At 38.6% G+C, this 27,250-nt stretch overlaps 1 protein-coding gene across 4 annotated transcripts in view; it reads left to right on the plus strand.

Moving 5' to 3' along the window:
- Positions 1 to 27,203, plus strand: part of LOC108606664 (mannosyl-oligosaccharide alpha-1,2-mannosidase IA) — a 44,998-nt gene extending 17,795 nt beyond the window's left edge. For 2 of the 4 annotated variants that reach the window (XM_017996992.2, XM_017996990.2), the window contains exons 2-6: positions 25,165 to 25,777; positions 25,839 to 26,063; positions 26,464 to 26,602; positions 26,685 to 26,946; positions 27,024 to 27,203. In XM_017996992.2, the coding sequence (XP_017852481.1) occupies positions 25,165 to 25,777; positions 25,839 to 26,063; positions 26,464 to 26,602; positions 26,685 to 26,946; positions 27,024 to 27,170 (1,386 nt within the window). In that variant the 3' untranslated portion in view covers positions 27,171 to 27,203. Of the gene's footprint in view, positions 1 to 14,870; positions 14,925 to 16,696; positions 17,544 to 25,164; positions 25,778 to 25,838; positions 26,064 to 26,463; positions 26,603 to 26,684; positions 26,947 to 27,023 lie in introns of those variants that run through there. The other 2 variants (XM_017996993.2, XM_033294609.1) reach the window with 2 other exon arrangements.
- Positions 27,204 to 27,250: the final 47 nt, after the last annotated feature.

The raw sequence follows: 27,250 nt of genomic DNA on the forward strand, positions 1-27,250 counted from the left end.
CTCTCTAAATTGTTGTTGTTGTTGTTGTTGCTACAGTTCATTGTTTTTTCGCATTTTGCTATGGATAATTGTTATGCATAATATAGACAAACAAATTTAGCTAATGCATTTTTAATGCGTTTGTTTATTTATTTACAAAAGTTTTGCTTGTGTTCTTTGTGCATTTCCCGTTGGCAACGCAACTTTGTTTAAAACTGCAAAAATATTCTAGTTAAATTGAAAGTTAAGTTTTTCATTAAAATGTTAATTTTGCATCGAGCTTAAATCGCTTTCATGGTTAGTTTACCATTTATAGTTTCCATCAATATTGATCAATTAGTTGTTGGGCAAAGTCTATACTATATATTTGGCTTAAAACTTTGGCCAAGAGTCTGCGCTGCTTTTGCCTTTGAGTGCGACAGCAAACAGAAATTATAATTTGCTGTTAGTAAAGTTATAGACTCTCGTTCTATTTTACAGCTATACCCCCATTATAAACTTTTTCCATAACACGCGCTCACACGCACACACACACACACACACATAAACAATTGTGAGACTCTTTCATCGAGTCGCTTTTTGACAGCGCCTTGCTCAGAATTTTATTTCTCTTTGGGTTTGGACTTTGAGAGACTTTTCCATGTTATGTTTTATTTAATATGCTCATTTATCATACACCAGGTCCCAATTTAAGTATATATATACTTACGGTCTAGTCTCCCACACACACACACACATATTTATATTTGTGTGTTCTGAGGCGCGGCCGCCTTGCTCTGTGTCCTGCTCTCGCTCTGTGTGACACAAGTGCTTGGCCAAAAGTTTCTTAATAATAAATTGCTTAACTTTTTGGTAAACAAAATCACATTGTTGTCTCCCCAAGGGTTAGACTGCTCTGCCTATTAAGCCAAAAAGCCGCTGTGCACTCATTATGGCTAACCTAAACGGTTAGCCAAGTTGGGAGGACTGTTATTTAAATTAAAATTGCAATTATTGTTTGCATTTAATTAATGTGCCAGAGCCTAGAAGAGCGCGCAACTAAGCTCCAGTTAAATGTTGTATTATTAAATAAATTATTATTAAATTTTTATTTTAATTTAAAAGTTGCTTTCAATACATTGAATACATTTGTTGTTAAGCTAAAACGCTAAACAATTATTCGATGTGTATAGTGCTTAGAGCTATTTATTTGTTGCTTTGCATTAATTTTAGAACATATGTATGTTTTATTTGCAATATTTATATAACAATTGATTACGAGTTTATTTTATAAGCAAGAAAAGGTTTAAAAACTGTTTTAATATTGCTGCTAATTAAAAGTTGGTTTTAAATCAATGTTGCTATTATTTTAAATATGTATGTATATATGTAAGTTTATTTTTGCTTATATAAAATTATTTATAAAATATAAATGATTGACTACAAGTGCTCATTAAATTTTAAATTAAGCTGCGTGCTCCCAATTAAAACTTTCAATCAAAGCTGCTATTATTTGAATTATGTATTATATTTATAAAATATAAATGATTGACTGCAAGTGCTTAATGCATAATTAATATATCGACTATATTGTATTGACTGCTTTGGAGTTTCTATGCTGAGCTAAACGATTTGTTATTTGCTACGTTTTTGGCCTCTTGGGCTGATGCGCCGCATCCGTCATGGCTCAGCATAATTTATAACAGCAATTGCAATGCAAAGCAGCCTCTTTAAATGAAAAACACGCGCTGGCTTGTTTATAAATCCATACATATATATATATATATATATATATCATTCTTGCTTACGCTTTACTGTTTTGTTGTTTTTCTTGCAGGTGAGTTGCAACTATATTGTGGCAAAAAGTTGGAGCTTCAAATCTGATAACGCGGCTGTGTGTTTTTGAGTGCAATAGCATGACAGGCGACAGGTAAGCGGGTGGATTGGGGGGGTCAGTGATTCATGCTGCTGGCAGTTGGAACAATAAGCTTCAATTTGACGCAAAACGGATATTGAAGGTTCAATGTCAATGAAGGCCTTGGCCGTGGCAAAAAGTTTCCTCCTGCCCTGCCCCACACACCAAACAGCGAGAGCGACTAATGCGAAATGTAGCGCTTCAATGCTTTCAATTATGCTGTCCAGACAACAATAACAATGAGTAACAAATAATGCAAGCAAAATGGTAGGCAAAATGCCAGGACTAAGGCTAAGGCGCCGCAGAGCAGCAGCAAAAAAAAACTTTATAAATTTATGAGCAAATCGACACAACAAGATACAACAAATTCAAAACGAGCAACGAAGGACAATGCCAACCAAATTCACGTTGCTGCTAGCTCACGCTTTATCTATCTGTGTGTGTGTGTGTGTGCTGCTTCCAAAAGTAATCATTGTTCGATACCGGAAACTATTCAATTTCCGCATGACATGAAGCGTGCAGCACACAACAAGGACACCGACTCTGGTGCTGCTGCTGCTGGCAAATGTTTATGCAAGCAAAGACTTTGGGGGGGGGGGGTTGTGAGAGAGAATCCATTTAGTCACCTGCAGCGACGAGGCTCGTGACTGCTGTGTGGCAGCATCTGTTGTGGCTTCTTACTGTTGCCAATCTCGTTGCACGCATTTCATCATTGATTGAGTTTCCAGTGCCAGCTCTTTAATGCAGCTGCTGCTGCTGCACTTGCCACAGCTCTCTCTGCTATTCGCATGCAAATGCGACAAACAAACTCAAAACTAATTGAACTTGGCCTGCCCAATTGCGCTCACTCTCTTGCTCTCTCGCTGCTGTTAAACAAATGCAAATATGCTAAAATGAGTTTTTGCTGCGACGCCACAAAGCAAAGCAAATCATTTTTCTATTTTCTTTTTCATGCAATTTATGAACCACAGCACAGGCGACACTTTTGGCCTGCACTTTGAATTGTCTATTTGCTTTTCTTCTCTGCTGTGCTCTGGTACTGATTAAATTTGCATTGCGGCTTAGAGCCAATGCAAATAATGTTATTGATTGTCAATTGGTGTTGCTAACAATTTTATGTAACCAGCTAAAGTTGATAGTCTGCCTATCGATAAAGCGCTGCAATTAGCGTTGCATTGAGCTGAGCGATCGAGTCATTGCGAATATTTTTAAGGTATAAGCGAATCTATTGCTTCAGATTATTGCAATTGCTGCGCAGTCTAAATAGTCTAATTAATTAACACTATCGATAAATAAAATGCAGCCAAGAGCTTAGCATAACTATCGATGCAATTAGCGCTGCATTGAGCTGAGCGAACGAGCCATTGCGTATATTTTGAAGCTATCGATAATTGCCAATCTATTGGGCTTATTCTATTCTACTGCTGACTGCAATATGAACAGTTCGCTTTAATTAATTTTGCAAATGACGAAAGCTTGTCCGAGCACTAAGCTCTCAGCTGGAGACAGCCACTTGGCTTGGCTTGGCTTGCTCAGCTTGTAGTGCTGAACACACAGCTTAGCTCATTACAACATGCAAGTTGTGCAGCTTGTGCTTTGGCTATGTTTGGCTTTGCGGCTTTCCTGGGTGTTTGTTGTTACTGCTGCAATCGATGCCGCTGGCCAAACGAAAGACACGGACGCAACTGGCAGCAAGTTGAGTTGAGTTTGGTTGGCTGCTGCACATGTTTGGTTGGGTAACCGCCACGTGCCACAACTAGACTACAATATAAGCATATATAGACTATATATGTTATATGACATGTGGCATTTCATACCTGTTACGCTTCGTTAGTAGCAGCAGCAGCAGCAGCAGCAACTTCTGGCGCTATCAATCAGTCGAAAACTCTAGTCAGCCAACTGACCTTCCTACGCTGGCAATTACTTATGTAGCTGAGCGACAGCCGGACAGCCAAAAGTATGTTTCACTTTCAGCTTTTTGTGTTTTATGACTGCCTCTAATTGCTTTGGATTGCACAAGCGCAAAAATATTGGAAAAGCGCAATGCGAAGAGCACTTAAATTATTGACCGACTGCCGAGCAGCCGAGCTGCGTGTCAAACTCGCAAGAAAATGCCATCGATAAGAGGAAAATGTTTTATTGTCTGTCTAACTGTTCGACTGTCTCAGTTCTCAAGTCGTAAAAACGTCTTGGGGTAGTGAGAAATGCCTATGAATTTGCTCATAAACAGTCACGCAGCTCTTTAATTTCGACTGTTCGCCTTAAAGCAAAACGCAAATTGCAGCAGATTATCAATTTTGTTTGTGCTTTATATATGTATGCAAAAATTGTTCAGTTATTTGTGTGTGTGCCGCACTTCAAAGTCATTGCAAACAATTTTAAGCTGGCCCCAAATCCAAACACAGCTGAGCGCCCCTAGAGTTCGCTCAGCTCTAGACGAAAATACAAAAATTTTCAATTAAATCTCGCCCATGCTGTGCGACTGCAGCTGCGACGCATAAAAAAGGCCACACATATATATTATATATATATATATATATATTCATAGTCAAAGGGCACATAAATTGCGTGTGTTGTTTGCTGCTTCATTAATATGAAATGAAGCGTTTGAGGTACGCGCTGGCTGCGCATAGCTTTAGCTTTAGCTTTATAACTGTATCTGTATCTGTATCTGTAGCTTTAGCTTTATTTGTTTGGCAACTGTGCTTTGGCTTTGTCAGTGGGAACTTAACTCAAGTTAACTCTTAACTATTTAGTGTTTGGAGCGCATTTAAAATGCTTTTCGTACTTGCGCACACTTGAAACTTTGCATTTACCGTGTGACAACAACAATAAGCAGAGCTATGCATATAAAAAGATTCTTTCGCTTTCTTTGGCCTGTCTTAAATGTCAAGCGTTGCCAAGTTGTTCAGTTCAGTTGCCTGCGAAAATGAAAACGAAAACGAAAACTTTATAAACAAGAAGTGTTTATATCTGGTTTTAGTGGTTGCCCAACTACAATATATATTATATGCGGGCAAACACACACAGACACCCGCATTTCAATGAAAATAACAGCAAATATTTGTTTAACATTATGTACGTCTGTGTGTGTGTGTGTGAGTTCGGTTGGATTTTGTGCGTTGTGCTATTTAATTTTTTAGTTTATGTTGCATAATTTTCGACCATGAAGGCCAACTAACTGCTGCTGCCAAAAGTATTAATAAGAATCTGCTCTCTCTTTCACTCACTCTCTCTCTTTCTTGCTTGCTTGCTGCGTAAAAGGTTTGCCCCATTTTTGTGCTGACTACATTGCTTGCCACACAATATTGTGGCATCAGTAGAGAACAGAATGATGATGTGTGTTATCTTTACGCATTTGCTTGCGTTCTCTTCTTGCTCTTGCTCCTGCTCTGCCAATTTCTATTACTTACTTACTTGCTTTCAATACCCTGTAGTAGTTTCAATTAGAAAATGCAGCCTATAAGTGCTTAGCTTAACATTTTAAATGTTAACATGCTGCTGTTAATGTTATGACACTGCTGAGTACATAAAATTATGATTAATGACTGTTAATGTTAATAAGTTAATAACATAACATTCTAGTTTGCATAACATTTAATGTTATGCTGTTAAGTGCAAACTGTTAGCTTTAATGTTGTTTCGACTTACGCTGTTAATAGCATAAGTTTGTTAACATGTTGCTATAAATGTTAAAAAGTTAATAGCAGCAAACTGTTGGCTTAATACATAACATACTAGTGTGAATAACATTTAATGTTATGCTGTTAATTACAAACTGTTAGCTTTAACATTATTGTCTTAACATATAATGATGCTTAACATGCCTTTGCTAATAACATCGACTTACACTGTTAGTAGCATAAACTTGTTAATAACAGCAAACTGTTTGGGCAGCTCATAACATAAGTGGAAACTGTTAGCAATACTTTAATGCTGCTTTAACATATAATTATTGCTTAACATGTAAATGTTAATAACTTAGGCTTACGCTGTTAATAGCATAAGTTTGTTAACATGCTGCTATAAAAGAATTCTAATCGCTGCTTCAACTTCAAGTGCTCAAGTCTTAATTTGTTCTGAGCAGTCGCGCATTCTTAGCTGTTGTTTAATTTTCTTTTGACGCAGCGCAATGGGCCCGGCCAACCCAATGGGCAATCAATGTGCCCAAGGAAGCGCAGTAATAAGTCAGACCTTTTGTTATGAGCAACATTTTTTGTTGCTGCTGCTGTTGTGGCTATCTGGATTGGCCACGTTGCTTGTGGGTTCAATGCTCAATCACTTGATTGACAGGACAACAGACACAGGACACACACACACACAGCCTAGAAACTAGACGCAGCTCAATTTATATAAACTTGAGGTTATTATTATAGACACAGAGTCTTGAGTGTCTGCGTCGTCAGCATAACTAAAACGTAATGTGCAAAATGCTTGAGCCCAACCCCCAAAAAAATAGAAAGGAGCAAAGATAAATAAATGTTGTTGCTTTATGATATGTGTACATGTTTATAAATGAAATTGACCAACGAGCCGTGTGTGTGGCAACAAATGCAAATGAAATGTAAACAGTGCTAAGGACGAACTACTCATGTTTTTCATGCCGCTGACATAATCAGACCCAGGCGCAGGCACAGGCCCAATACGTAACACACTAATAAATCGCATTGCTCGCGTTTTTAATGCGCTTTCGATATTTTGGGCTGACCAACGGCTACGGCCACGGCTACGTGTAATGCCAAATGTAATTGCAGCCCACAATTCCCAGCAGCAGCAGCAGCAACAGCTACAACAGCAATTCAATTACATGTCCTGCGAGCGTTGTGCTTAAACTCCTTCGTGCTGTTTGCGCTAGGGCCCATAAAACTTGTGAAGCGGCTGCTGCTGCTGCTGCTGTCAGTGCAAACCGAGATATGCATGCCAAATGATGCTGCAGTGTTGTTGTTGTTGCATTGGTTGCAGGCTGCTGCTGCTGCTGCTGCTACTTCCTGCCTCGTCGTCGTGTCTGCGCTTTAATGAGCACAATAACATGGCTACACACACACACACACACAATGCTTGTTATTATTTTCGCGAGAAAAACAACTTTGCAAATTACATTATTACACACAAAATTTGTCAATGGGAAACGTTTTAAAACTTGTTTTACGCCTGCTTAAGCAATGTCTGTATAATTTTTTAGTTTTAATTTTTGGCAACAGTTCAGCTTGCAGCTAAGTTTGAATAATAAGCGAGCTGTGAATTATATAAAAAAAAGTAGTGTCCAGTTAGCTAAAGTTGATTTGTTATATTTAATGCATATTTACTTAGTGGGCACAATTTGTATTAATTAATTATAAGCTACAAATCTATTTGTATGCGTATACTTAATATTGTTTTGTATATTGCGCTTACTAAGCGAGCAGCGCAGCTTAAGTTTAAGCAACATAGCAAAAAAACAAACGAATACTATGCGTATACTTAATATTTTGTTTGTGCTTTCATATTGAGCGCTATTTATTAAACAGTTAGTAACATTATAGCGGCAACTAATATACAAAATATGCATTAATAATAGCAACGCATGTTTTACGCTATGCGTATACTTAATATTTGTTTGCTAGCTGCATATTAAGACTGTTTATTGAACTCGTTTTATTTGCTTTGCTGCCAAGGCATAAATAACAATTATATAGAAATGTATAGACTGCATTTTGCCTGCTCTGCGTATGCGTAATATTTCTTGTTCGTTTCATTTGCAGCAAATTAAGCACAAAACGAGCATATGCGTATACTTAATATGGTTGCAAACACACATTTCACATGAACAGAACTTTAAACCTTAATCCAAGGTACAGCATTTGGCATAACATGGAATGAGCTGAGCTCTGAGGTTCATGTTCATGCATAAAAGCAAAGCAAAGCTTTTGCTGTTGCTTTTGCAGTTTAGGCATTAAATTTAGCAAGTTGAGAATTTCATTGTTTCATTAATGCTGGCAAATGCACTCACTTGCCCAGTCGAGTCCAGTTGGCAATGCGTGCAGAGGCGTCTCTTGTTTTATAGCAATTAGAAATTTCATATGCAAATGTGTGTGTGTGTGGCAGCAATAGAATAGAATAGAATAGAATAGAATGGAATGGAATGGAATGGATGCAGCAATCATAAATCATATTCATGGCAGAACGCTCGACTGAGCATTCAATTTGCATCGAATCTGCATATGTCAGACACTTTGTTGTTGTTGTGCGTTTACAACTGAATGCGTTTAGTTAAACCAACTAAACTAAAATTTGCTGCCCTCGATTTGCATTAAATAATTAACAAATGCCAAATGAGCTGCGCGACCTTCAGCTGGGCCAAGCTAGCGACTATTTTTAGTGGCTGCCCTTAACTCGCCCACGCAACAGCAACAGCCACAGCCAGCAGCAGCAGCAGCAGCAATGTGAACCCAAGCAAGAAATATCAAATGCATTAAATGTCATAATAAATCAGTTTTATATGCGCGCATTCGCTGCAGCTAAATTGCTAGCGATATGTCAAGTCTATAATGCAAGAGACCACCAGACACGACACCACCCACCACCACCCACTACATTTGATATTATACACAAGGTTTTTATCAAATTTAATTTACATCGAACGGACGCGCGCACCTTTTTTGTTATTTCTTTGGTCAACTGCAATTGAAATTTTGTTGTGGGCCATAAAAATTGATATATGGCCACGCTGCGAGTGCAGTGAATTGTAAAAGCTTTGATAATTATTTTTTATAAAATACACGAACTCAACTAAAATATTGAAATTGAAACTCATTTGCCTGTGTCAGTCTGTCGAAAGTTAAATTGTTGGCACTAATGAATGCACATGGGGAATTTTAAACTGTAATCAACTTGTGCGGCGTATGTTGCGTATTTAATTAATATAACATCAAAGCTGCTGCTGCTGCACTAAATGCCAAAGAGCAATTAGCTAAACGCAACTGCTGCTGCTGCTGCGTTGAGAGTTCAACAGCAACAACCTTTAGCATAGCACAAGCTGCTGCTGCTGCTGCTGCTGTGGCGACGATGGCAACAGGTTGCTTCAGCTTCTTCTACTGCGCCCTAGGCTGTCTCTGTCTCTGTCTCTGTGTGTGTGTGTGTGCGCATTTAATGCGCGTTAACTTCATAAGTTTATTGAATTTGCCGCCACCGCATACTCAGCTTAGCTGCTTGGGCTGCCTGCCTGGCTGTTTATCTCTCTGCTGAGCGCACATAAATTAAGTTTGACTTTGAGTTTGATGCCCAGCATGGCAGACATTACGCATACACACACATAAAGGCCAGAGTGCAAATTGCGTATACGCAACGTTTACATATTTTAGTCGTTTGAGTCGGGTCACTAGCTCAAAACTCGTTGTGCGTGAAATCTGTTGCTCTCTTTCATTTTTGGCAATTTATTTTAAATCGCATATTAGCACGCTTTAATGGTTAAACCAAACCAAACTCTCTCTCGCTCTAGTACATGCGAATAAAACATATTTTTCTTTATTTATGACAGCGCATAAAAAATAATACGCAAAAGTTTATGGCTCGATGGGCAGAAAATGAAAAATTGGTTTTACACGCGGTCCACGCTCGGCGACAATAATAATAATATTGATAAAGATGATGATAGAAACTCATAAAAAATGCAAACTTAATGATAATGTTGTTAATACAAATGTAAATTCTGTTCAGCTGAACTTGAGTTATAGCCCCAAAATAGCACAAGCTGCAATTTGAATCGATGAGCGTTAAGTGCGCTTAATGTGCGAAATATTAATACACATCAAAAGATTTAAACAAACAATTTGGCAAAGAATTAAATGCGTGCGCTTAATAATTTAAAACTGCGCTTATATATATAATGTAATTAGCATTAACTAAATATTAAAAGCTTGCGCTGAAATATATTTTAATGTAAAGAACTTAACGATCAATTCGTAAGCATAAATATTAAATTTGCTAACAATAAATTGATAGCGATTTGTGTATAATTTTTTATTTTTATTGTTATCAATTATAAACAATTAATACCAATACAAAAAGTTGTAATCAAAATTAACTAAATTAAAAGCGTGCACTGACTTAATGTAAAGAACTTAACGATCAATTCGTAAGCTTAGCTTAAATATTAAATTTGCTAACAATAAATCGATATCGACTGGATTTTTATTGATATCAATATTTAAGCAATTTGTGCTGCTTGCAACTCACCCTAGAGACAAAAATAATGTAAATAAATAAATCAACACTCGCTCTGCATGGGGGGGAGTGGGGGGTGGGCAAATTGTGTTTTAGCTTTGCTGCAAATTTGATTACAGCGCAGCCCTGAACTGTAATCTAGCATCAATATCAATATCAGCTTTAGCTATAAATAATGCACCCACAGCTGCCAAACAAGAAACAAGCAAACGAACGAACGAATGAACAGTGGAGCATATACTGCTTACACATACTGTAGCGATATCAATTAGCGCATATGAAATCAGCAACAGAGCGGATTGCAGCAATTAGTGCAGCTGAGCGATATCCAACGTCAGATTATTGAAGAAACTGAGCTTAGATGCTTTGATTTCTCTTTTTTTTTTGCGCTGCTCTAATTGCTTGGCGCGCACTGTAGCTGCAATTGCCTTGGCCTGGCAACGGGACTGGTAATTAGATTTGGCTGCTCTCGCTCTGGCTCTGGCTCTGGCCTGTGGCTAACGAAGCTTGTGGTAAACTTCAGCGCCCTTATTTACTCACTCGCCCCCGCAATCTCTTTGTCTTGTGCTTACTGCAGGCTCTGGCATGGGCGTGGCAATAATTCTCTACAGTCATAAGCGTAATCGCAATCATGAGCACAATTTCATTCGAGCGCCAAGTTGTGCGTTTAATGAGCCTAATAAAGTGGATGCTGACCCAGAGAGTCAGAGTCTCAGACTATTACAATTGCTGCCGTGTTGTGCTTTTTCCAATGAGTTTATTGCATAATAATTGATTTTTATTAGTTTGATTTGCTTAAAGCGGCTGCAGTTTGAGCATTTTAGAATTTGCAGTCTAGCAATTTAGTTGCGCTTACACTTAACGCCTCGTTGCCACAAAAAGTGGGCGTGTGCTTTGCCCTGGGTGTGGTCAGAGGCCAAATGGAGCTAAGAGCTGAGCTGAGCTCGAGCTCGAGCTCGAGCATAATGTTTAGTGCTTTTTGTTGTAAAGAGTTTTTTGCTGCGCGGCCATAAATTTAATGTGTGCAGCAGACACACACACACATACACATATATATATGTATGTGTATAGCGCCTGCTGCTAAAATAGCTTTTGGTGAACTGTGGCCTAAGCCTGCAGCGATTTAAAGATTTTGCTATTTGTTTAAACTATATGCTGACATTATCTCTATGCAGTGCTGCTATTTATGTAATATAGCGCATACGCCACGTTTAACAGCATTAGTATGCGCTTTAATGTGGGTGTGTGTGGCACTGGCGTGGGCGTGGCAGTCCCTAGCGCACTCGTTGGGGTTAATTGAACTGCCGCATTTGGTGGCACGTCGAGCAGTCACGCCCATATGGCGAACATTTAATTGCAGCGCCATTTGCAGACATTTCTCCATTACAAATTAGAAATTTATAAGCTGCTGCAAATAGCGTCAACCATTTATATTTATTAATTACTGCTTTCATTTAAAATCACGTTTAAGTGTTAAAAACAAAAGTGCTCAGCCTCATTTGTTTATAGCCAATTACAATTGGCTACTGTAGAATCGAGCAAAACGCATTAAAGTCACGTTCAAACTCAAACAGTAGCTATGAACTGGAAATATTAATGTTCAGTTATTCGAATTGCAAGCAAAGTTAAACTTAAACTTAATCCCTTCAGCTGATATTTGGCTCAGCTCAGGCGTCAAACTAAGCCAAACAACGCTTAATAGCTAAGTAGTAAATAATATATAATTAATATTGAGCATTATTTAACTATAGCTAATTTATGCTGCATTTAATTTTAAAACATTTTTTTCAATACACAATAAGTGAGCTCGTATACTCAAAGCTATATAGTTATATATAATTATTTTATAGGCTATTTATGCATTATTTTATGAATTTAGAGTATAATAATAATTATTTTATAGGCTGTGTATATTATAGGATATTTATATATATTTTATAATGAACTTAGCTCAATTTGATTGAATAAATAATGTGAATATGTTTTAATTATAATTCAAATTCTAAAACTCAAATCTGGGTAGTTAAATAGAATGTGCAGCAACCACAGTGGCTGTAATAATTTTATTGCTATTTATTTATTTACAACTTGAATTAATATAATAACTAAAGTTGCTAAATAAATTTGTATTTATATTAAATATTAAAGTCGACTGCATTTGCTTTTAGATTTGCGCTTGCAAATATATAAAAGTGAAAAATATTTTATATATTTGTATAGCTTCCTGCTGTAATTTGTGGCATGCAACATGCCTTTGCCTTTGCCTCTTGCCATTATAAAACAACAACAAATTGCCATTTCCTTTTTCATACAAAACGCCAGCGTCGCCTGCTAATTAACTGTGCTGCCTCTTTCTGTGCCTGTGCCTGTGCCTGTGTGTGTGTGTGTGTGTTGTGCTTAGGCGCGCTTCATTGTGTGCGTCAACCAACAATGGCAGCCAAAGGATGCGCATAGGCGACTATTGCCACTGTATGTGGCAAGTCCGCTTATTGTTGCTGCAGCGCATTTTGTATTGTTGTCAACGTTACACACATTTTCTTGTTATGCTTATTGTTATTGTTATAAAACCGCGCCTGCAACAATAGCTTAAGTGTGAGCACAAAAAAATAAAAAATATATATATATATAACTTGTATAAAAGAAACAGCGAAATGTGTAAAAAAAAGAAAATACAACTAATGTTTGTTGGCTTGTCTTTTGATTAGAGACAACAAGTCTGTCGCTCTCGCGCTCACTCTCTCTCTCTCACTCTCTATTGCTGTTTGGCAACAATAACGCCTCGCATATTATCTGTTGAGGCTGCTTGCCTGGCTATTGTTATGCCATGTTTATTGTCTTACTTTAGCGTAGCGTTGCCTTTTGCCTTTGTCATCCCGTCAGGCTCAAACGGCAGCGGCAACGCCAAAAGTGACAAGTGCATGCTTGTTCTTCCCACTTACGCACTTACTTACTAACGTACTTACTAACTTACTTACGGCCACACCCCCACCGCTCCCACTCTTTCCTTTTGGCAGTTACGCGCTTAATAATAACTGATGGCAAAAGCGACCTTAGCCCTGCCTTTGTTGGCTTGGCAAAGCGAAAAGCACAAAATGTTAATATGAAAATGATGCCCCAAAATGTGCTGCCTGATGTAGGTTCTTGGCTTTTATGTTTGTGTTAGCCTGGCTTTAATGCAAGCTGTTTGTGTTATTAGCCAAAGTAGTTTTGCTTGCCATTAGAAATTAGTTTTCTATTTTAATTAGCTGCTAATTATCAAACGCATTTCATTGCTGACATTTGTTAATTGAGAGCTGCTCTAATTACATTCAACTTGCACTTCTTGGCTATTAAATTAGCTGCTGCCTCTATTCGTTTTACTTAGCACAACACACAGCACACATGGCGTATGCTTAACAAGACATTTATTTATGTCCTTTAAGTTGCGCTTTCTTTGCCATAAATTACACATAATTAAAATGTAAATAGAGCAGCGCCAAACAGCAGCAACAACAACAATAACAATAAACAGCTTAAAGCTATTAAAGCTGCTGCTGCTAAATCTTAAAATTATAAATAAAAATTAAGCTGCCAAGTTTCAAATTAACTTTGCTAAAAAATTCATTGAATGTGTATAAACTGCTTAAGCTTAAGACTCTACAATTCCGAATTGATTTTAGATTATACAAATTATTATACAATTAATAATAATAATAGATTATACAAATTCCATTGCTGCGCCACTTAACACTCTGACTTAAGAATTTGCAAGATTTTTCATGCAGCCGAATTTTTAGATTATATTTAGTCGTCATATTTAGATTAAAATAATTATTTTTTAGGTTTCATTAACTTGGCAATTTCTAAGAATTTTCCTTTTAGATTAGACTTAGCAATACGACTTGGTAATTCCCCAGATTCTGCTGAGATTATCTCTTCTTCGATTTAAGACTTAGCATAATTATAATTTTTCTTTGCATGACACTAATAAATAAATATACATATAATTGAAAGCCCATAGCTATAGCCTTGGTCTATCGACTAAGCTGCGCTGATCATTCAACTTCACCAACCACAAGGCACTGTTTGCTATTCAGCGTCTATATAATTTGTATAGCAGTCTAGCTTTAACGCCAATTTGTTGCTTGTTATTTACTTTGTAATCTTTTGTTTGCCAATGATCTATTTTCGCATTCACACATATGCGTTAATAGTTTTGTTATTGTCGCCATGTGTGGCGAGTGCATTCAATTCTATAATATGTAAGCCGAGTGGCTGGCGAGTGCCGCCAGTTGTGCATTAATTGCGCTATTTGCAAATATAAATGAATAGTTTACGTATTTATTATGTTACTAATTAATGGCACGTCGATCTTTTAATTGTTGATCCTGTTGCATGCCGACAGAATTTTACTGCTGCTGCTGCTGTTTAACTCAAGGTCAGGCGCTGGCAGCGACGCCAAACACGCACGCACGCAGTCTCGCTCACTCGCCGTCGCTCTCTTTTTAATGTGTGTGTGTAGCGCTGACTGCAGTGAGAGCTTTTACGTTCGTGTGTGAGACGTTCCAATTGCCACTCACGTCGTCGCTTCATGCGCGCGCTTTTTCGCATTTCATGCGTTCCATTCAATTGCCATTTCGTTTCAATTCGAATTTGCTGCTACTGCTGCTGCTGCTGCTGCGCTGCTGCTGTCAACTGTTTGTTCTGCTCTGTTCCAGTTCCAATTGGGCATTTAAGCTTTGCCGCTGCTGCTGCCGCTGCCGCTGCTGCTTGGCCAGCCAGTTGACTACCACATACCGCAGCAGTCTGTACTGCGGTGTTGCCAGTCACAACAACAAAAATAAGAGAGAACCACTCGAAAAGTGAAACAGTATAAAAATATATCAAACAAGCATAAATAAAATAAATATTATATATATTCAAAGACGACAGCAAGCATAAATATCTGCGCAACAAATATATATTGTGTTTTAAATTAGGACAAGTTCAAAAACAAGTGTGTGTGCGTGTGCGTGTATTCGTGTGTGTGTCTTTGTTTTCTATTTGTGTATGCGCAACAGTTCCAAGCAAATGCTGCTTATACATTTTATATATATGGCTATGCACAACTCAAACTAATCAACGAAACAGCAAAACTCATAACTTGAGCAAAGTGTAGGCCAGGCCCATACCCTAGGGCAGGCAACTGCCTTCAAAGCTGCATGTGTGTGTGTGTGTGTGTGTATCTGTGTGCGTAGCACGCTTGACACGTTTTTTAGCCAAAGCACAGCCTCCTGGGCAAGTTGTTGAGCCGCATACACACATACTTATATATATATATATATATATGCGTGTGTGTGTGTGTGTGTTATGTTTATATTTTCGTTAACGTTACGCTTACGTTTACCTTCTTGTTTATTTTGCCTGCTTTCCTTTTTATATATGTTTTTTGTTTTAATTGCCACATAGTCATGTCCTTGAGCCTCTTGTCGTCGTCGTCGTCGTCGCATGTCGCAATGTTTATATTTAAACTGAAATGCGACAAACGCAACGCAACGCAGCGCAGCGCTCTGCTCATCATTTGAGGCATCGACATTCAGTTTCAGTTGCGTGCCGCCGCCGTTTTAGTTATAAATTAAATCAAGACGTTCGCCAGTAATTGATGTTGCAAGTTATATAGCCTCGGCTACTGTATATTGCACTTGGGCTGCCCATTTGTCTGCTCCAATAAGTAGGCAATGCGCAGATTTCATTTGGCAGGCTTTCAGCGGCTACGCTGCGTATACGCAATGCCAATCACAATCCCTAGATTGCAGCCAAGTGCCAATTTAAAGATTGCAATCAACAGCCCCAGCCGCACTCACTCACTCAGTCACTCACTCAGTCAATCAACATCTTCTAAGCTATTGATTATTTGAATTGAGCTGCAGTCGTGCAAACTGCATGCAAACGAAAAATATTTAACTTTGAGGCTCACACACACACACACATTAGCTTAAGCTTGAAGCAAAAGTTTGCCTATATAAAATTGCTGTGGCTGCTTCTCCATTGATTCCATGCTCATTGCTTATTGAGCCGCCGCTGCATGACACATTAGAAATTAGCGCCAATTTGAATTAAATTTTCATGCAGTGCGCTGAGTCACGGCTAAATTTAATAAGCACAATGTGCATTTTTAAGTAGCGCAATATAATTACTTGAGCCGCGCTGGGGCAGCTGGGGTAACAATTAAATGATTGAAAAACAAAACCCAAAGAGCAATATAGTTGCTGAATTTCATAACGCTAAATAGATAGACAGGACAATCGTTAGCTCAAGTGCAACTAAACTACAGCTATCGATAGTATCGATAAATATATCAATTGTTATATTAAAAGTGTAAGCTAGACAATAAATAGTTTCATAGATAGACAGGAAAATCGTTAGCTCAAGTGCGCATATTAATAAATCTATTAATATCGATAGATTGTTAAATATGTATTAACTATAATAAATATTGAATTAACTAATTACATTTTGCTAAAAACTTTCGCATACACAATTCAAAACAAGGACAAGACTGTCGATTAATATAGCATACACATATATTTTAATCGATAGTATCGCGTAGCTATAACGATAACATCGATAAATGTAACAATTTTAATATTAAGAGTTCAAGCCAATTATATTTTACGCATACACAAATCAAAACTGACAGACAGTCGATTAATATTGCATATTCAATCGATAGTATCGCGTGGCTTAATAGCGCTAATGCAATCAAGCGCTGCCAATACATTTGATTAGACCAAAGCAGCGACAGTTCGATTCGATTCATTCGCCTTTGTCTGCGCCGCAATGTGTTTGCCAATTAAGCGAGCATCATCGAAATAAATCAATCGAAGTGCGACCATGTGATATGGCCGCCATAAACAATAAGCCAACAACGAAGCAGCAGCAACTACTGTGAGACAATTATATAGAGAGCGATAGAGAGAGAGAGAGAGAAAGCTTGGAGCTCAGAATGTGTCCCAAGACATCGAAAACGACGCCATTGCTGCTAATCGGCGGCATTGGGTTCGTCATCGTGCTGGTGGCCATCACGGGCGTCACGCTGATCAACAACATAAATTTATCGAACATCATCAGGCTGAATGAGAAAGTGGCCAGCGACAGCGTCAGCGCCAATGATAATCAAATCAAGGAGCTCAATTATGTGAACAATCATCCAAAGAATTTGCAGCAGTCGCCGCAGCAGTCGCAGCAGCTCAATGATACGCTCAATGCGGAGTCTGGCGAGGCACGCAGCCTGGAGCAAATACGCCAGGAGATGTCCTCGCTGCACAGCGATGTGAATGTGGCTGAGCCAAAGCTGTCGGCGGTCATTTCACAATCGCACGCGCCCAAGGCGCAAACGCTTGATGAGGCGCCGGCGCTGCCCTTTGGCTTTGTGTCGCATACAAACGGAAGTGCCAGCGCCAGCGCCAGCAACTTGATTGATTACAGCAAACGCGCCCAAATCGTCAAGGTGAGTGGATTCCCCAGTTGGCTGCAGTTCGTTCATCGGTCAAGCCAATTGCTATTGCTTATCAATTGGAAGCGCCTGTGTTGTGTGCCTCTGACCTTTGAATTTGTTGTACGCACGTTTAGCTCAAGGGCAACATGTATGCGTGTGTGTGTGCGTGTGTGTGTGTGTGTGTGATGTGGCAGCTGTTGCTGTTCACTCTACTGACATTAGCTGCCAGCTTTGGGCCAAACACAAGTGTTGCTCGCTACAAGACTCAAGCCGCAACAAATTCACTTTTGAGAAATCCTTTAAAAAAAAAAGGCAAAACAAATAAAACAAATTTTGAACTGTTCAACTGTTCAACTGTTCAACTGTTCAACTGTTCAGCTGTTTGCTTTTATATAAATAAACAGCAACAGTTTTTGGGCTGTCAAGTTAGCAAACAAAGCGCATTGCTTATGCATGCAATTCCCAAGTGGTTTAAGCGCTGCTTAGCTTAAGCTTACAGCAGTAATTAGTAGCAGAGCAAGAGCGTAGTTTAACTGTTGCGACTAAGTGTCATACTAAAAAGCAAACAAATATGTTTTAATTTCCCCAGTTGCTGCTCGAAACTCGAAACTTTGTTGTGCCTTAAAGCAAAGCTAAACATTTAAATAGCTGCGCAGTTTATTTAGATTGTTAAGAATTGTTTATAAAAGAAAGCAAAGCCAAAGCTTAAATTTAAGCCTTGTTAACTGTAAGTAAGCTAAGCTTAAGCTTTATTTACTACCATTTATTAGTATAGTTAGTTATTGTTTATATGACAGTTATGTTTATAAAAAAACTTAAGCTAGTTTAAACAGTAGATTAGTTTATTGCTTATAATAAAAATTGCAGCAAAGTTGCAGAGTAAACTTGCACAGCGCTTGACTATTTAATGCTTAGTTCGATATATTAGTATAACAGTTATGTTTATTAAAGATTTAAGTCACTTAAGCTATAGTCTTAATTAGTTGATTGTTTATAATAAAGCTTGTAGTAAAGTTGAAAGTAAAATCGTTCAATTTATTAGTTATGTTTATTAAAGTCTTAACCAATAGTCTATGCTAGTTACTGACTAAATTCCATTGACGCTTGTTCGCTGCTCATTTAAAAGAATTTCAGAACAATTCAAGTCACTTTGTTATTTCGACACGCCCTTTTGTTGTTAACAATTGCAATAACAACTAATAAAAGAGCCTCATAAATGTCGTTTCCACATAAATGAGTCACAACTGACAATCGCATGTCTGCTATATCAATCTAATCTAATCGCACGATATGGTGAACATAAATTTACAGCATTTATTTGCATCGATTTATTAGTTTTGAACCCTTGTCTGCAGCTATTTAGTTAAACAATGCAGTTGTTTGTTTGCTATGCTTACAGCACTTGAGCACTAATGTGCAAAGGCGTGGCAGTGGGCGTGTCGCCCAGTCATGGCTATGGCTAAAACGTTTGTGGGTCTAAATCTTGGCATTTATTACGCACAGCTGGCCCAAACGGTGAACGGTTGCCGGCGTTTTAGTTCTATATGTTACGTGATCTACTCGCCTCTCTCTCTCTCTCTCTCTGTGTGTGTGTGTGTGTGTGTGCGCCAATTGCTTTACGCTTCTGCGGCTTACACCTGTTTGCCGCCAGGACCTTCAGCTGCGACGCTAAAACAAATTCCAATTGCAATTCCAACAGCAACAAGGACTCGACTATCGTGTGTGTGTGTGTCCTTATGTCTTTTGCTGCTGCCTCGAGTTCGAGTCAAGTTTAATGGCCACGTAAACAATTTTCAAACATTATATGCCCCATGCTAAAGTTTTCCGCATCGCAGCGCTAAATAATTGCATTGCAATTGATTATCTGAGCGCATTTCTAATTCCGCAGCGTTCACTCGGCAATTTTTTAAGTGATTTTTTATATGCGATAGCGCCAACAATACAATAATAATATATTTATAAATATATAGTGAGAGCTCAGTAAGTTGCAAAACAAACAAAATTGCAGCTTGATTTAAATAAAGAGCTGCAAATAATTCGAATGAAATTGCAATTCAAATGTAAAAATATGAATCGATTAATTTCAAACATTTACTACATTTACAACAATAATTTTCAAAAAAATATATATACATATCAATATATATCTATTTCATATTAATATTTAAAAGACAATTATTTTTGCTGCTTAAGTCTTTAGGCAAAATTAGTGAAATGCAAAGTTTTTAAACTTATTTATGCAATTCGTACAACAATTTATAAAATATATATAATTCAGCAAAAATTAAAAACTACATCTTAAGCTTATATTTGTATTAATAGATTAAATAATATATAAAAGGGCAATAGCAATTGATTTATTAAATTCACAGCTCTGTCTGCTTTGTAATAATTTTGCTTGAATTAATGCAAATGCAAAGATCAATTTCAGATTGAACAGTCAGTTCAGTAATGGAAAGCCCCAAGTAGACTATCAGTTAATTTAGTTTAAAAATAATGCTGATGAAATTCTATATGTAAATTGATTTTCATTCGTTAGCTGGGCAAATAATTTTGTTGCATGCAGCGAGATCAAATTCAGTTTCAGTTATTTTTCATGCTTATTTATTCAGCAAATTAGCTTTCGTGCATTTCAGATGCCAATCTCGAGCATAATTGAATATAGTGTATATAGTCAATTGTAAGATTGTAGAATTTGCAGTGCGCGCCGAGCCTAATAAATGGCATTCCATTTATTGAATTGTTGTAATACACACACACACATGAAATTAGATTAACCGACTCACTGTATAATGCACAGCATTCAATTGTCTGTGTGTGTGTGTATGCCACGCCCACTTTACTTAGCCCTTTTTAGTGTCGAGCAAATGGGCATGTTAAATTTATCTCACTCAAGTGGCAGCGCCCAAACCAAAACATTTTCCATTTCCATTGAGCAGCACTCACACATGCACAGATTAAGAGCCACAAGATGCACACATAGATACCCTGTAATTTAGTAAAGTGGCTGTGCTTTAGTTTGGCGCAAGCCCCAAGCTATAAATTCAAATAGTTTGTTGCCTGCAAAAAAAAAGGCGCAATAAATTTGCTTAGCTGCTTGTCTAAATTTGAAGTTTTCCTAACTAACAATTTTTAATTAAACATAAAGCTGCAAATTGCTAAGGCGCATTAATTTTTATATTTTGTTTATATAAATAACAAATAATATAAAAAATATTGCTAGCAAATAGCTTAGTTTTTGCTTTAACATTTACAATTAATATGCTCTATGCGGGTTTATAGCGTAGCTTACATATGCTTACATATACTTATGCATGTATGTGTGTGTGTGTGTGTGTTTCGTTTCGTTTCGAGTGCGTTGTTGGCGTTGATGTCAGCACTTAAGCTGCAAATGGCAGTTAAAATGGCAAACGCCATAAACCAAGTGCACAAGTGAATGCACACACACACACACACACAGATACAGATACAGATACATAGAGTGAGTGCGAGCTGCACTTGTCAGCTAATAATCAAATTGCATACATTTTGCTACAACTCTCGACTTTTCAACGCTTAACATTCCAATAAGAATTCGTTGTCAGCATTGTTTGCAGCCCTTTCACCGCTTTCACCCCAGCGGCAGCGCCAGCGCCAGCGCCAGCCAAAGCGCTTAACTAAGCTCAAGGTAAAGCCAATGCACAGTTCACTTTTTTGCCCGTGGACTGTGTTTTAGCACTTAAAGCTGTCGGCTGTTGCACATTAAAATTGAATAGCAAGTGACATTAGCCTAGTTGCTGTTGCACCCTTGGCTAGCGCCCGTTTTGGCCATAGCCATTGCCACCAAAAAACAAAACAGCGCGCTGACCATCGATATGCGGTTGGCTCTTGGCCTGACATTGTCGACGGATTGTCGGACGGACATGCCAACGTTATTAACATGCAACGCTGCTGCTAATTGATGCAACATTTTTGCCATTCACATGCATTCGATATGATTGATGAAATTCCTTAACAAATATGCTGCGTGCGCTTTAATTAATGCAGTTGATAAGCAAATTAAACAAACAGCAGCAATTTGCAAATGTGTGCAGTGTGTGGTTGGCAACAACAAAAGCGTTGCAAATATAAACTAAATAGTTATGGAATCGATGGAGCAGCAAAGCTAAATAGTTGGAGCTATGCACATTTTGAAATTAAAAGTTAGCTACAAATATTTGCAATTTAGTTAGCAGCACTTGAGCTTAATATTTCATATATATATATATAATATGTTTAATATGCAATAGTCGCTGTCAAAGTAGCAAATGTTGAATTTGACAGCCTTTGAATTTTAGTTTCGTTCACTGGCTTTGTTTTGTTTCGAACGCTGCTTTGTTTATTGTTTTTTTAGCAGCTGCTTAGCATATTCGCTCAACTTGCACTTTGATTATTTCTATGCCAAACTATTGTTGTTGCTATTTTCTAACGCGCCATTTGATTATCCTTGCAAACTTTGTACAAAAAGTTTGACAGTTTCCCTATGGCTCACACACACACACTGAGACACACACACATGCATACATTTGCTATTTGCATTGCACAGTTTAAAATTGTTTTGACACAAGCCAAAGAATTGGGCTATGCACAAATAGTTAAAACTTCTTTGTTGTTGTTGTTGTTTTAATAATTCTTTGTTGCTTAAGTTTTAAGATATTCCAAGTCGTCTTTTGCATTATTTTATGGCCTTAAGCAAATTATTTTTGCCCAAAAAGTTGTGTGTGTGTGTGTGTGTGTGTGTGCATTTAAAGTTACTGCTTTGGCTGCTGCTGTGCCATTTGCTTTGCTTTTAGCCATTGTTCTCCGTTTTTGTTTTGGGCCAACTCAAAAGTTTTGCTTGCAAAAAGTTGCATTTTAAATTTGCATTAAATTAAGCTGTTAGCCCTGGCTGCTGCTGCTGCCACTGCAGCCCTGTAACTTTTCAGTGGCAATTTTCAGTCAGAGATGATTGAAATGCTCAACAGTGGCAATAAAACTGGCAACTGGCATTGGCGCCCCAACTGCGTTGCAGTTAAACAACAACAACAACAACAAAAAAAAAAAAGAAAATAAATAAAATAACAATGAGCATGACACAGCGCCATGGGCCATGTGAAGTTGTCACAGATCGTCAACGAAATTTTGTGGCTGGCGCGGAGTGAGCAAGATGGCGCGAGTTAGAGCGAGGCGGCACGTTTACACATTTGCACGTTACGTTGCGGAAATGATGTTCAAATAGCTGTAGCTGCCACATGCCACATGCCACGCAGCAGCAGCAGCATTTAGTGTGGCACGTTCCGCGTGCGACGTTTGTACATTTTAAGCATATAATTTAATTCGTAATGAAGACGTGCCAAGCACACACACACACACACACACACACACACACACACACACACATGTGTGCTTGTGTGTGTTGCTAGCATATTCAATCAATCAGCCAAATCCATCAAACAATTTCCGTCAAATTAGTCAAGCTGATGATGATTTACGTTCTTTTCTCTATGTGTGCGGCCTATAAATGCCACAACGTACTTTATCGCTCTCTGTCTCTTTCAATCACTCTATCTCTTTCTGTTGCGCTAAGCTGCAATCAATTGCGCCTCATTAAACGCTTGAGCTAGCTGGGCAGGCTTAAAAGCAGCTTAGCTCTGCGTATTTATGTTTGGGCCACAGACTTGGCAACTACCTGAGCCAGTCGCAATTAAATAGCATTAGAGCCGCCCCGAATGCTTTACACAAACCACAATAATCATCAGCTGTGAATTTTAGTGCAGCTTGCATTGGCTTTAAGCAATAGTTTGTTAACATTCACATGCCAAGCTGTTAATGTCAAAGCCTTAAAGTTGTGTCAGCAACTCAAAAACTTAGTTTAATTTATTTTTGTTTTTTTTTTGCTCTCACTGCTTGGCTGTTCTCTTATCTTGCAAGTTGCTACTTACCTGACAGCTAAGTAATGAAAATGTTTGACTCAAATTAGCTAATTAATATTTTTTAATAATTTACTATGGTGAACTGATTTGCCACAACTAATTGCTGCTTCAAAGCCAAATCATATATAGCCAGACATACTGCTAAATGCATTTGACAAGTTCGAGAAAATTTCTGTTTGATTTAACTTCAATGGCAGCCACAACGTTTGACTTTGTCGCAATTCTCGTAATCATTAAAAATTGTGCGCGCTTAAGCCAACACACACACAGATACACACACATGCATAGCATTGAAAACTGTGCATTGGAACTTTAATTAATTAGCGTCAAGCTGTTAACATTTGCATTGCAGCAAAAGCAAAGAGCTGAGCAAACACACACACACACACACACTGAGACACACACAGTGTGTGGCAACAATGTTAAGCAAGCCCCTATATAGCCCACGCCCATGTTGGTTGGCCAGCTCCAGCTGTGTTGGCCAGGTGAATTTCCATTGCGGTTGCCATAGCCAGCGGCATTTTCATTAATTTTTCTCTGCGCTTTGCTTTTTGAAATTTAATTTGGCCAAAAGAGCGCGCGCAAAAGTAGGCAACGCCAAATGCAAACAAATTCAGCGCAATTACAGCTACATTTTCAGCTATGCTCATGTGTGTGTGTGTCTTTGTATGTGTGTGTGTGTGTGTTTCATTTGAATTGCAATTTCAATTGGATTTGCGCTGCACAACATTTAAATAGAGCAAAGCGCATGAATAAAGTCAATAGACTCGCATTCATATATATATATATAGCTTGCAACTGAATAAACAGCATATAGAATGCGCTAAAATTATTAAAATAAATAAAGCAAAAAAATGTGTTTTGACATCTTCAAATATTCGCTTGACACATCGATACAAAATAAAACTCAAACAGCTGTCAATGCGGTCGATGTTAAATAAATAAATTGTGCGTTTGTGTGTGTGTGTGCAAACAAGTTAACAAGCGATATATTTATGTATGCGCCCAATACAAGTTATGAATAATAAATGCATGCATTAAATATAATTAAAATGGTGTTAAGCCATAAATGTTTGTTAAGTGTATGTGTGTGGCTTGCATAATTTTCAACACACACACACACACACACACACACAGGCTGTATTAAATTTAATATAATGCTGCAATTTTGTGAGTTTGATAACAAATAAAAAGATTGTTAACGCTCACACTTAATAAGAATCTTTGTCTTTTAACAAAAGTTGCTTAGAGCTTTGCAATATTTTATAGAATTTAAATGAAAACACTACAAGCAATAAAATAAGTAAATACTTCAACTTAATAATTTGCTGTCTAAGATTTGTATAACATTTAGTTGCTGACTAAGAAAATTCATATAATAGTTACAAAGACCGAACCCCAAGCTATTGTTATTCAGATTATTATTAGCTACTTATAAAAATTTTAAGTAAAATGCTTGAAAATGAGCTCTTGAAATTATTTCAACTTTCAGCATTTGAAAATCTTAAAACCAAGAATATTTTACTTAGCTGAAGTTACAAATACAGTCAAGCCTCAATACTTACTACAGCTACTAACTAGCAATTAAAATGAATCAAACAGTGGTGCAAGCTATGTATGTCTCGATTTGATATAGCGACAGCCGACGCCCAACTACGAGCTGCTATTAATTGCTTGTCCTTATTTTCTGTTGCTAATTGCAGATGATGGAGCACGCCTGGCACAATTACAAGCTCTACGCCTGGGGCAAGAACGAGTTGCGTCCTTTGTCGCAGCGTCCGCACTCGGGCAGCATTTTCGGCTCGTATGACTTGGGTGCGACCATTGTGGATGGCCTGGACACGCTCTATATTATGGGGCTGGAGAAGGAGTACAAGGAGGGCCGCGACTGGATTGAGCGCAAATTCTCGCTGGACAACATTAGCGCGGAGCTGTCGGTGTTCGAGACAAATATTCGCTTTGTGGGCGGCATGTTGACGCTCTACGCCTTCACTGGCGATCCGCTGTACAAGGAGAAGGCGCAGCATATTGCCGACAAGCTGCTGCCTGCGTTTCAAACGCCCACAGGCATTCCCTACGCACTGGTCAATACCAAAACGGGCGTGGCCAAGAACTACGGCTGGGCCTCGGGCGGCAGCTCGATTCTCTCCGAGTTCGGCACGCTGCATCTGGAGTTTGCCTATCTGAGCGACATCACTGGCAATCCGCTGTATCGCGAGCGTGTGCAGACCATACGTCAAGTGCTCAAGGAAATGGAGAAGCCCAAGGGACTGTATCCCAATTTTCTGAATCCCAAAACAGGCAAATGGGGGCAATGTAAGTCTCAGCTCAACCGCTTGGCCGGCAAATGGCAAATAAATGAATCTTTTGCTTGCAGTGCACATGTCGCTGGGCGCCTTGGGCGACAGCTACTACGAGTATTTGCTTAAGGCCTGGCTGCAGTCCGGACAGACGGATGAGGAGGCGCGCGAGATGTACGACGAGGCGATGCTGGCGATTATTGATAAAATGGTGCGCACCAGTCCCAATGGCCTGACCTATGTCTCCGATTTGAAGTTTGATCGGCTGGAGCATAAAATGGATCACTTGGCTTGCTTCTCAGGTGGGTCAAGGCATAGCCAATTATATATAAGTATAGTAAATCAGATATTGAAATATTGTAGAGCAACCAAATCGCTGATTGTGAGTTCGGAATGTTTATTTTAGTTCAAAACTCAATTCTTTTAATTTATGAATTGTACATTAATTAACATATTTGCTGCTATAATCAATCAATCAATCAAATATTTATGCAGCTGTACCAAATATTTGCAATATTCATTTGTTGTGCTTTAACTTAAATGCAATTGTTTATAGCAGCTACAGCTTGGCTTTAAAATTAGTTTATATTTATAAAATTGTATATATAATATAGTAAAGATCTTTTGCTTAGCTTTGCAGCGCATTTAAGTTTTTGCATTTGCTCAATTTCAATTCAATTCAAATTTTTGCGCTTTTTGCAGGCGGCCTATTTGCACTTGGGGCTGCAACTCGCCAGAGCGAGCATACGGATAAGTATATGGAGGTCGGCAAGGGCATCACCAATACCTGCCATGAGAGCTACATACGTGCGCCCACCCAACTGGGACCGGAGGCTTTTCGGTATGTCCCAAACGTTTTGCATTTCTCCACTATTTGATTTGTTGTGCTAATTTGGCATTTTGGCTAATTTTGCCATTTGCAGCTTCAGCGATGCGGCTGAGGCACGTGCTCTGCGCTCCCAGGAGAAGTACTACATACTGCGTCCGGAGACCTTTGAGAGCTATTTCGTGCTCTGGCGCTTAACGCACGACCAGAAGTATCGCGACTGGGGCTGGGATGCGGTGCAGGCGCTGGAGAAATATTGCCGCACTCCGCATGGCTATTGTGGACTACGCAATGTCTATCAGCAGGATCCGCAGAAGGACGATGTGCAGCAGAGCTTTTTCCTAGCCGAAACGCTCAAGGTGAGCGCCGCCTGCACTTTCGCACTTGCCTTGCTGTCTCGCTCTTAACTAATTTGTTTTATTTATTGTGTATTTAGTATTTGTACTTGCTGTTCTCGGACGATTCGGTGCTGCCATTGGACGAGTGGGTATTCAACACGGAGGCGCATCCGCTGCCCATCAAGGGAGCCAACATTTACTATCGCCAGGCGCCAGCTGCGCAGCCCGCCTCGAATGTCTCATAAGTTGCAGGAGCAGGAGCAGTCGCAGGAAGCAGTCCGCAGTCGAGTCTCTAACCTAACCCAGGCAAGCAGCTTAAACAAAT

This window comes from Drosophila busckii, chromosome X, assembly GCF_011750605.1.
Source record: "Drosophila busckii strain San Diego stock center, stock number 13000-0081.31 chromosome X, ASM1175060v1, whole genome shotgun sequence".
NCBI classification, from domain to species: Eukaryota; Metazoa; Arthropoda; class Insecta; order Diptera; family Drosophilidae; genus Drosophila; species Drosophila busckii.